The 12,233-nt window shown below is 39.1% G+C and overlaps 1 protein-coding gene across 1 annotated transcript; it reads right to left on the bottom strand.

The window, feature by feature from the left end:
* Window positions 1–8,874, bottom strand: HIT3 (HIS triad family protein 3). The gene is made up of 5 exons (XM_077374276.1): window positions 8,666–8,874; window positions 6,904–6,961; window positions 1,060–1,149; window positions 360–477; window positions 1–274 (listed from the first exon to the last, which is right to left on the bottom strand). The coding sequence occupies exons 1-5, from the start codon at window positions 8,800–8,802 to the stop codon at window positions 207–209; spliced, it is 471 nt and encodes a 156-aa protein (XP_077230391.1). The 5' UTR covers window positions 8,803–8,874; the 3' UTR covers window positions 1–206.
* Window positions 8,875–12,233: the final 3,359 nt, after the last annotated feature.

Here is a 12,233-nt window from a genome sequence, read left to right as displayed (position 1 = left end):
TATCACTAATACCATTGAGATGGGTTCATCAATTATTTTATGCAAGTCAAATACGGAATGCAACACAACTGTTTAAAGAAAACACAATCCAAGCAGTACTAGTAACAGCATACTATTTTTAGCTGCGTAGATGGACAAATGCAAAGATATCTTGCTCCACAGAGCCAGACGAGTCCATCCGTAATATCCTTCTCGCAAAACCCAGATTAGCCAGGGGGCCAGTTCATTTGACGTCCCCCGATAAGGTGAATGTGAAGATGATACACAGATTGACCTGTAAAAATCATCAATGATCACCCAAAGAAAACAGAAGAAAACCCAAAATAGCTTTACATTGTAAAAATGGGAATAATACAAACATCCATTTGGTCCATCATTGATGACGACCCTGTAGCCATCTTCAAGTCCTTCCTGTTTAGCAACAAGTTTGACAGTGTACAAAAGGTGGCCAAGAATCTCACAGTGCCTCTCCTCTGCCTGCAGAAAATACAAATAAAAAAGCAAATAAGCAAATGCAAAGAATGCCAAAAGTTCTCCAGCTGGCCAGCATTTTTTGGATAAAAATTTCACTCAAAGAACCTTCGGTTTGGTAAGAGATGCGAATAAAGGACTATAACACTGAAGTAATTTTATGGATCAAATATCCAACATCTCTAATTAACTTGCCAACTTTCAATATGCATACAAAGTGTGACAAGTGGGAGATTCTTTAGCGAATAGGCAGTTGGCGCAATTTGGAACAGGTACATTTAAACTTTGGGCTAATCAACGACCCTCAGGTTAGGGACGGTAATGAAGTTCACTCTTTAGCTAGCAGGAAGTTTGGGACACCCTAATGTTCAATTTGGGGTAACCAGCCACCCCTCAGGTTAGGCATGAGTCAGGGTACTGTTAAATGGTTCTGTGACTAGTTTGTTTTTGGACTGCAGTCTCTCTTTATATATGTCTTCCTTTCTTCCTATTCTGTTAATCAGTAAAGATGCTCCTTTCTTAACAATAAAAATAATAATAAAAGAGACTTTGGAAGGAAATACAATGCAACAAGCCAATGGAGAATACCTTAGAGAGTCCGGTCAGTCCATCCCTGACTTTGGGAATAATTAAAATGTGTGTGGGAGCTTGCGGATCTATGTCCCTGAATGCAAGAACCTGTGAAACAATGGCAACCAAAGAATATAAAAGCAATGCCAGCATGACAGAGTTCTATAAGAGTCTGTAACAAATCATTAATGAGGATCTGCTTGAATAAAAGCTAAAAAATATTAAACCCATAAGATCCACTGACTCTCAATTCCTTTACATGCAAAAACAGTTAGGACCAAAACCGGCTTAGCTCTTTACTCTTGTATAACACACAAATGCACATTTATCCATGTACACAGCCAAACAAAAAATACATTGCACCTGCCTAACAAACGACTACTTTGCGATCCGCCAATATATATATATATATATATATATATATATATATATATATAGAGGAAAGTGTCTCTAGTCTCTCCCCTAGATAAGCTAATCTACTCCTCCCTTTAAAAAAGCACAGTGGGCACAAGCTGTTTGGATGATCCAAAGCATTCATTTGATAGGTCCTAACATAGATATGGTGTGCCCAAAAAATCAGCACCAAAGGGTCATCTTAGAACTTCGTTTTGTGGTGCCTTGTGGTACCCAGAATGGACACATATAAACATCCACGTTTATATGCGTCCATTTTGGACACGGTGTGCCCCACAAAACGAAGTTCTAGGATGACCCTTTGGTGCTGAATTTTTGGGCACACCCTATCTATGTTAGGACCTATCAAATGAATGTTTTGGATCTTACAAACAGCATGGGCCCACTGTGTGTTTTTAAAGGGAGGAGAAGATAAGCTTATCTAGGGGAGAGACTAGAGACACTTTCCTCATATATATATATATATATATATATATATAGAGGAAAGTGTTTCTAGTCCGGATGACTAGAGATCATTCTCTAGTCCGCCACCCAAAAACACATGAGGAAAGATTTGGGTGATCTAAAGCATTCATTTGATAGGCCTCATCATAGATAGGATGTTCACAAAAATTCAGCTTCATAGGATCTTCTTAACCCTTCGATTTGTGGAGTTAAAAAATGGACAGATTTGTGGCGGTTTATAGCCGTCCATTTTAAGCTCCACAAATCATAGGGTTGGGATGATCCTATGAAGCTAATTTCTTGTGGACACCGTCTCTATGTCAGGGCCCATCAAATGAATGCTTTACATCACCCAAATATGTGGGACCCATGTGTTTTTGGGTGGCGGACTAGAGAATGATCTCTAGTCGGCCGGACTAGAAACACTTTTCTCATATATATATATATATATATATATATATATATATATATATAGAGAGAGAGAGAGAGAGAGAGAGAGAGAGAGAGAGAGAGAGAGGAAAATGATTGTGAGCTTGAAGCTCATATAGCTTATATGAGCTTGAGGGCCCAAACACATGGGTCCCACATTTTTTGTGGTGATCCAAACCATTCATTTGCAAGGCCCCATCATAGATAGGGTGTGTACCAAAAATCAGCTCCATTGGATCATCCTAACCCCTCTAAAAGCAGAGGGCAAAAATGGGCAGATTTGTGGCAAACGGTGTCTGTCTATTTTGCCCTCCACTTTTGGATGGGTTAGGATGATCCTATGGAGCTGATTTTTTGTACACACCCTATCTATGTAAGGGCCTTTCAAATGAATGCTTCGGATCATCCTAACAATGTGGGCCCACATGTGTTTGGTCCCTCAAGCTCATATATGCTATATGAGCTTCAAGCTCACAATCATTTTCCTCATATATATATATATATATATATATATATATATATATATATATATATATATAGAGGAAAGTGAAGCTACACCGCCGGTGTAGCTAACTTAGCTACACCGCCGGCTTAAAATACAATGGGCCCACATTGTTTTGGTGATCCAAACCATTCATTTGATTGGCCCTCACATAGATAGGGTGTCGACCAAAAATCAGCTCCATAGGACCATCCCAACCCTTCAAACTGTGGAGGCAAAAATGGACAAATTTGTGAAGGTTTTTACACGTTCATTTTTGCCTCCACAAATCGTAGGGTTGGGATGATCCTATGGAGCTGATTTTTGGTGGACACCCTATCTATGTGAGGGCCAATCAAATGAATGATTTGGATCACCAAAACAATGTGGGCCCATTGTATTTTAAGCCGGCGGTGTAGCTAAGTTAGCTACACCGGCGGTGAATGTGGGCCCATTGTTTTGGTGATCCAAACCATTCATTTGATTGGCCCTCACATAGATAGGGTGTCCACCAAAAATCAGCTCCATCGGATCATCCCAACCCTTCAAACTGTGGAGGCAAAAATGGACAAATTTGTGAAGGTTTTTACATGTTCATTTTTGCCTCCACAAATCGTAGCTTCACTTTCCTTATATATATATATATATATATATATATATGAGAAAAAGGTTCCTACACACTTGTGTAGATAAGCTATCTACACACTAGCTTAAAATACAGAAATTTGTGAAGGTTTTTACATGTTCATTTTTGCCTCCACAAATCGTAGCTTCACTTTCCTTATATATATATATATATATATATATATATGAGAAAAAGGTTCCTACACACTTGTGTAGATAAGCTATCTACACACTAGCTTAAAATACAGTGGGGGCCCACATTATTTGGGTGATCCAAACCATTCATTTGATTGGCCCTCACATAGATAGGGTGTCCGCAAAAAATCAGCTCCATAGGATCATCCCAACCCTACGATTTGTGGAGGTAAAATGGACGTGTATAAACCTTCACAAATCTGTCCATTTTTTGCCTCCACGGTTCGAAAGGTTAGGATGATCCTATGAAGCTGATTTTTTGGGCACATTGTTTTGGTGATCCAAACCATTCATTTTTAAGGCCTTCGCATAGATAGGGTGTCCACAAAAATCAGATCCATAGGATCATCCTAACCATTCAAACTGTGGAGGCAAAAAATGGACTAATTTGTGAAGGTTTAAAGACGTCCATTTTACCTCCACAACTCGTAGGGTTGGGATGATCATATGGATCTAATTTTTTGTGGACACCCTATCTATGTGAGGGCCTTTAAAATGAATGGCTTGAATCACCCAAACAATGTGGGCCCCATCATGGAAGGGGGGCCTACCAAAAATCAGTTCCATTGGATCACCAATGGGTGTCTATTTGTGGCGCCAAAAATGGACAGATACTGTTTGTCCACGAATCTGTCCATTTTTGGCTCCACAAATGGACACCCTAAGGTGATCCAATGGAGCTGATTTTTGGTGGACACCCTACCCATGAAAGGGTCCATCAAATGAATGCTTTGGATCCCACCCAAAATGTGGCCCCACCCTATTTCTGTGCTTGAGCACAGATAAGCTTATCTGCACTCGAGCGAAGAAACCATTTCCCCTCTCTCTCTCTCTCTCTCTATATATATATATATATGAGAAAATGGTTTTTACACACAAGTGTAGATAAGTTATCTACACACTAGCTTAAAATACAGTGGGGGCCCACATTATTTGGGTGATCCAAACCATTCATTTGATTGGCCCTCACATAGATAGGGTGTCCGCAAAAAATCAGCTCCATAGGATCATCCCAACCCTACGATTTGTGGAGGTAAAATGGACGTGTATAAACCTTCACAAATCTGTCCATTTTTTGCCTCCACGGTTCGAAAGGTTAGGATGATCCTATGAAGCTGATTTTTTGGGCACACCCTATCTATGTGAGGGCCCATCAAATGAATGCTTTGGATCACCCAAACAATGTGGGCCCCACTGTATTTTAAGCTAGTGTGTAGATAACTTATCTACACTTGTGTGTAAAAACCATTTTCTCATATATATATATATATATATATATATATATATATATAGAGAGAGAGAGAGAGAGAGAGAGAGAGAGAGAGAGAGAGAGAGAGGGGAAATGGTTTCTGCGCTCGAGTGCAGATAAGCTTATCTGCGCTCAAGCACAGAAATAGGGTGGGGCCACATTTTGGGTGGGATCCAAAGCATTCATTTGATGGACCCTTTCATGGGTAGGGTGTCCACCAAAAATCAGCTCCATTGGATCACCTTAGGGTGTCCATTTGTGGGGCCAAAAATGGACAGATTTGTGGACAAACAATATCTGTTCATTTTTGGCGCCACAAATAGACACCCATTGGTGATCCAATGGAACTGATTTTTGGTAGGCCCCCCTTCCATGATGGGGCCTTCTAAATGAATGCTTTGGATCACCCCCCCAATGGCCCCACCCCCCTGTTTCTGTGCTCGAGCGCAGAAACCCTTTTCTCATATATATATATATATATGAGGAAAGTGAAGCTACACCGCCGGTGTAGCTAACTTAGCTACACCACCGGCTTAAAATACAATGGGCCCACATTGTTTTGGTGATCCAAACCATTCATTTGATTGGCCCTCACATAGATAGGGTGTCCACCAAAAATCAGCTCCATAGGATCATCCCAACCCTACGATTTGTGGAGGCAAAAATGAACGTGTAAAAACCTTCACAAATTTGTCCATTTTTGCCTCCACAGTTTGAAGGGTTGGGCATACTTAGCATATACATGATAGCCAGGAGTCAGGGCATACTCATAGGCTGATGTTCAGTGAGGGAAGGGGGATAAGATTATTTGGAACCAATTATATATGTAAAATATGTTTATGCTATATAAATATAACCATAAGATAAAATTAAGATAGATAATTAGATTCTCATCCATATTTACATTTTTCTTGGTGCACTTTTATGTATTAGAATGGCTTCCGTATCAGGAACACAGGTGAGCTCACCCCTGAAGGGAATGTGCGCTCTCCATTTATATCTTTTATCTAGAGCTGTTCAAGGAATGCAATGTATGGAATGGAATGCAATGTATGGAATGAAATGAGTCATATGACTCGTATGATAGGTAAATTGTTACGCTACCAATCTTTATATGTTTTATCTAGTGCTGTTTAAGGAATGTGATGTACGGAACAGAATGAGCCATATGATAGGCAAATTGTTACACTATCTATCTTTATATGTTTTATCTAGTGCTGTTTCAGGAATGTGATGTATGGAATGGAATGAGCCTGTTGCTATGCTATTATCTACACATTTCATAAATATAATTACATTATTTAACACATACGCACACAGATATATATTGGTTGGGTGCTCTCAGATTGTTCCCACTCTTCCCTTCCACTATACTCCTGGCTTCTAAGATCTACACCCTACATAGAAGAGTTGGAGTATAGGATCATCAAGTTTGGCTAAGTCATTTATTCTTAAGCTTCAAACTATATTTCCCATCCTGCAAGGGGCATAAAGGGGAAGGAATGATAAAATATTTAGCACCATTAAAAAAAGAAGATAAATATTTAGAGAAAAAGATATTTAGAAGCTAAAGTTGTGAGCTAGAACATTTCTTAGTCAGCTGAAATAAAAGCCAATTGTTGCCTGAAGATGTACGCAGACATTTAATAATATACATCCATCCATCAAATGTAATCTCGAAAGCATTTAAGGGAATTCCCTTGCTTATCTTGTCACATCCCCCCCTCCCTCTCTCTCTCTCTCTCTCTCTCTCTCTCTCTCTCTCTCTCTCTCTCTCTCCACACATTAAAGAAATGAGGAAACACACACATTAAAGAAATAAGGAAAGAGAGCCATGTAGAGCATGGCTAATGTTCAACTCTGCAACCGATTGTTAGAATCAATAGGTGTTCAAATTGTTCAATTGAATAAATTGAAACCCTTCTTAATTGGATGATCATGATACTATTCAAACATCGAAATTCTTGATCAATGGAGGAACAATATCAAACAAGGGAAGTATCTGAACAGAAAAGCACAACAATACCTTGTCATCCTCATAAACCACAGTAGATGGTATTTCCTTCTTTATAATTTTGTCAAATCTGCATATATATAGTAAATTTTAATGATTGAATACTGAATCAATATGCTAAAAGAGCATACAGACTAACAAAGCACACAAATTAACACAGATCTCACACAACAAAATAAAAATAAAAGAATTATATTATTGATCTTGGTTCTCTAAAAAATAGTATGTTGTTAACGACACAAAAATGATATTTCATCAACAACAATATCATAATATATACTAATGTTATAATGTCCATGAGACATATATGGCTAATGTAGTCGAATAAGGAAGTAGAAAATGTGACGCCCCGACCCCACAATGTAAATATTGTCCGGTTTTGGGTTTTCCTGCCCTCCTCGGTTTTGTTTTCAAGCAGCACTAACTGTGCCCGCCCCACTCCGCAGGGCCCACCCCTTGGAGATGCTGAAAACGCGTCTACATAGGGAGAGAGAGAATCCACATATATAGCCCAGAAACTTTTCCTCCCTTTCCTCCCTTTCCGATGTGGGATCTCACAATCCCTCCCCCCCCCCCCCCCCCCCATGGGGCTCGCGTCCTCGCTGGCACACCACACTAGAGGGGGATCCCACTCTGATACCATTCTGTGACGCCCCGAACCCATAGTGTAAATATTGTCCAATTCTGGGTTTTTCCTGCCCTCCACGATTTTGTTTTCAAGCAGCACTAACCGTGCCCGACCCACTCCGCAGGGCCCGCCTCTTGGAGATACTGCAAATGCGTCTACACAAGGAGAGGGAGAATCCACATATAGCCCATAAACTTTTCCTCCCTTTCTGATGTGGGATCTCACAGAAAAATTTTCATATCGGAAACTAGAGGGCATGTTTATGTTTCCACTCTCCAGATACAAGGCAAAAATCATACCATGATACATTGGCTTTCAACCAAATGAAGCGAAGGATGCCCAACAAAACTATCGGCGATCAAACAAGCCATAACTAATGGATTGCAAAAAGATAGCCAAGAAGCCCACATAAAAAGGGTATTCTACTCTGCACACAAACGTTTGAAATCCTCTGTAATACATTCATAGACTCCACTCATTCCCTTCGTAAGTAAGCTATTTTTTATCTGTAGATTGTGAGTGACCCAAAACTATGATACATTTATGTTAATTGGGTATCATCAACCATCCTATTTCCTGAATAAAACTCCACACATTCACCCTTTTCTTGACCCTGCGGAAAGTTTCCCCGAACCAGATTCCATACTGCAGAATCCCTCTTATTGTCTCCCGCATCAAACCTGTAGTACAGTCAATATCATATACATTCACAGTATCATAACTCTTACAACTCAGAAAAATCACACCCACCATTTTTTTTTATTTTCTTTCCAAGCCCAGAAGACATCAGCTCAGTCCGAGCAACAAATCAACATTTAACCAACAAGAAAAAGAAAAGAAACCCTAGAAATTTATTTTCAATCTAAATAACCTAAAAAATAAAGGTTGTGTACTACATGTTCTACCCATTCTATCCCCAACACAATTATTATTATTATTATTATTTTGGGTGAACTGGGTTTTGGCCCAATTCTTTCTACAAATCTTATCCCAAAACAAAGCAAATGGGTTTCTTAGAGAAGATTCTATCATAACAAGGGAGTTGGGTATTTAATAGAACATATAATGAAAGGTAATGAAAGAATTTGAAAAACTTAAAAGGGGAAAAGAATACAAAAAAAAAGGAGTGATGTTAAAAAATCTTACATGGTAGGAGAATCAGGATCAGTTGGAATGGCTGCAAGAGCAGCTTCTTTCTCAGAAGCCATGGAAGGAAGAGGAGATAAATGAGAGCTTAAAACCCCAATTCTATTGCTAAGCCTTTTATCTTCACCTTCACTCATGCCCTGATGCTTTTCTCTCTTGTTTTTGGCCAACAAGGGCTAGACATGTCATAAAAGAGTTCTGTCATTTTGGCTATAGAACGTAATTTTTGGCCAAGAAAAGATAAGGAATAATTGACAATCAAGGGCATTATGGACCCACCTGCATTGACCATGGCCGACCATATGGTCTGTTTGGTTAATCTAACTGCACAATCAAGAGCCTCCAATGGATGAGAATATTTGCAGGCGAACGGTCTGGATTCAATGGAATAGAAAACTGATCAGATGAGCAGATGATTAGGATTACTGTATTTTGATATCACCACTACTGAATATTAGAGGGCTGATCCTAACCATCTATAGATTGGAGGGTTTGGATAAACCTATGGAAAGGATTTTTCGGTCACAAACTATTTAGGCTGTGGCCCATCTAATGGACGGTTTGGATCATCCAATGTGTGGGCCATACCGTACTTTTTAATAAAGTGAGGAGTGGGTTCATCAAAATACAGTAGTGGTGATAATATCATTTCTCTTTTCTTTTCTTTTTATCACGGATTCTTAAATCTTGAATCTTATTTTTGGTGTTTGGGTCATGTTTAATTTTGTGAGTAAACTACTAATTCGTGTCCAACCAAATTCTAAGGCCATGTTTGGCAGCCTTGAAAGTTTCTTCCATGGAATATTGGTTTTCAAAATAGAGTTTTATGTTTTCTTATTTTTCTACTGCTTTGCATCATGTCTTCAGTGGCCCTCTCAATTGTCTCCCTCTTCACTCTCCCGACCCCGCTCTCAACACTTGGCAAGCTAATATTCCATAGAAAAAAAAAAAAAAATTCATGGTTGCCACTTATGACCTAAGGTTTTTAAAATTTTCATTTTTCACTTTCAATTTAGAGAGATTGAGAGAATTCCATTTAAACAAAAATCGAAAATAATGAGAGATTTATAGGTTATTTTTCTATTATTTTATGTTATTATATAATGCATCGAAAGTACCCCTCATATTTAGCATGTACATATGAAAATATGAAGGAGCTTTTCATATTTTGCCGCATAGAACACTCCAAAGGAGCCACAACTTGTGTTCATGTCCCACTGACTAGATTTTGGTTGTCTGTGTCAAACATGGGACATTCCGACAGACCCACAACTTGGTCGGCTCGGCCATGAGAAAACCATTATAAATTTAAAAGATCTCTCATGAAGGAAGAACAAGAACAAGAAGATTATTGTTAGACTGGTTATCTGATGCAGGTGCATCTCTCACGATCAAGAGATCAACGGTCAAGATTGTTGGAGCTATAAAGATTAGAAGATTTTGGATGGCATCTAGATCAACGGCTCATGTTGATTACAACTCTTCAAAGAGTCCTATTTGAGTTTGTTTTTAATTAGGCTTAGAGTTCCACTTTTACATCCCAAGAGAAGGATGTAGCTTAGAGTTCCACTTTTACGTGGATTAAGCTGTCGTATTTTTAGGAGTTTGAGTTTGTTTAGGATTTTAAACGATTGACTTAGAGAAACTTTAGGAGTTTCTTTTCTAAGATGGGCGTCCAAAGAGGTTGAGATATTTTAGTTCGAATAGGATTAGGAATGTCCAAGCAAAGTCTATATATAGGGTCTTCGTAAAACGTTATCTTTTATCTCTTAAATGAATTGAATTTGGTTGCTATTGTTGCCTCGGAAAGTTGCTTTCGGAAATCCAATCACAAACGAGCCAACTGCTATTCCTTTTGCCCCAACAAAAAGAGCCATCTGCTGCTCTTCAATTGAGTCATCTGCCACTCATATTTCTTTGTCCCTTGAATCACTAACGCCCCTGCGTTATTTTGGTATCAAAGCTTCAATCCGCCGCATCTCTCCTTACATGATTATCTCAACTGATCTCCCAAAGACATGGTGGCTTTTCCACTTGATCAAACATCTATATAGAAATGAATATGTGCCCATTAGACAATGTTGCATTTCTCGTGCAAGTCAATGGTCGGGTAAGTAAGGTGAGTTGCACAGGAAGGGGAAGCAGAGGAAGAAGATGAAAGCGCAGAGTATGATGAAATCCCAAGTCACATAAATCATATTACTTCCAAAACCCACAAAAATGAAGAGAGGCAGGTAGAAAGAATCATCAGAATTTATGGAAGAGCCAGAGAGCTAGGAAGTTGAGTCAGAGGATGATAGACGCCCTTGGTTCCTAGGAGTTTTTCGATATCTTTCATTAGATACCTATGGTGGGTGGGAAATAAGGCAACTTTCCAACACTAAGGATAGGTCTTGTCATTATTCTCTTAGTTTGCATCCCTATTCTTGTGATACGGTTTGAGTTTGTATGCTGATTGTATCATCTTTATCATTCTAATAAACCGGTTTGGCGGGGACCCCTACCGGTTTATTAGAATGATAAAGATGATACAATCAGCATACAAACTCAAACCCTATCACAAGAATAGGGGTCCCCGCCAAACCCCAGCTTACCTATAAAAAAAAAAGGTGAGTTGCACAGGTTAATCCATGTGCATACATGGATTTTATAATCCAAGATAACAAAATCCTCGATTTTACAAGCTAAAATCTGGATTTTACAATCCTGAAAATCTATAATCCAGGTTTTAACTTATAAAATCCATGCATCCAAATGGCTAATTAGAGTCTTGGATATCTTCGCTTTAAGGCCTAATGTTCAGTGTTCTAAAATGCTGAGTTACAAGGTACTACAAAATCAATTATTTAGATTTCAAGGGCCTAGGTCATCTCGATCATGGTGTTCTCAAGGTCATTTGCCTGAAATATTATGCTTGCCATTTGGATCCACGGATCTGATCACTTATGGGAGGCATAAGCGGGGCCTAGTAAACATCTTTTAGGAGAGTTATAAGCAGTCTTTTTAGCATTTTTAACACAAATTACCCATTTTTTTGGTAGGTGAGCTGGGGTTTGGCAGGGACCCTCACTGGTTTATTAAATGAAAAGAAAGATGATACATTTAAGAATGATAACCACCATCTCTATCCTTGAGACACACTAGATAGGGTAAACAAAGGACTCAAATTGTCCAAAAGTACAAGTAACCTATGAGCAAATCGGAGGCGAAGAAACAGATTTCAAGTTCATCGGACTGCCTTTCGATCCCAAAGGAGCCATACGCCCCTAATGTTTTAGGAGGTCTATCATCTCTTCACTCAACTCCTGATTCTTTGGCTCTTCCTCGACTTCTGAACCTTTGGGGTGAATTTTGGATATCTGAAGGTTTCTTTGTTTCTGATGGCCGATCTTTAATTTCAAGGTTTCTTCTTCAACCTTGGATTGAGGATAGGCATCGTCCTCATGTTCATCTTCAGGATTCTCTGGGTCCTCCTGATGATCAATAGATTGCAGTAGAGTGTAGCAATTGACATGATGATTCTACTTTTACAGTCGATTAGTGCTCCTGCTCCTAGAAGATCTACCAG

This window comes from Tasmannia lanceolata, unplaced genomic scaffold, assembly GCF_043159265.1.
Source record: "Tasmannia lanceolata isolate RefF3 unplaced genomic scaffold, GAP_Taslan_0.1 ptg000044l, whole genome shotgun sequence".
In the NCBI taxonomy this organism is placed as follows: domain Eukaryota; kingdom Viridiplantae; phylum Streptophyta; class Magnoliopsida; order Canellales; family Winteraceae; genus Tasmannia; species Tasmannia lanceolata.
Note: the sequence above shows the minus strand (reverse complement) of the source record. Positions and strands in the feature narration are given on the sequence as shown.

Coding starts and splice junctions, on each gene's coding strand:
- HIT3 (XM_077374276.1), bottom strand. CDS start 8,802: ATGAGTGAAGGTGAAGATAAAAGGCTTAGCAATAGAATTGGGGTTTTA. Junction 1,150..6,903: donor TGGTTTATGAGGATGACAAG/GTATTGTTGTGC, acceptor ATTGTTTCACAG/GTTCTTGCATTCAGGGACAT. Junction 478..1,059: donor GACTGACCGGACTCTCTAAG/GTATTCTCCATT, acceptor TATTTTCTGCAG/GCAGAGGAGAGGCACTGTGA.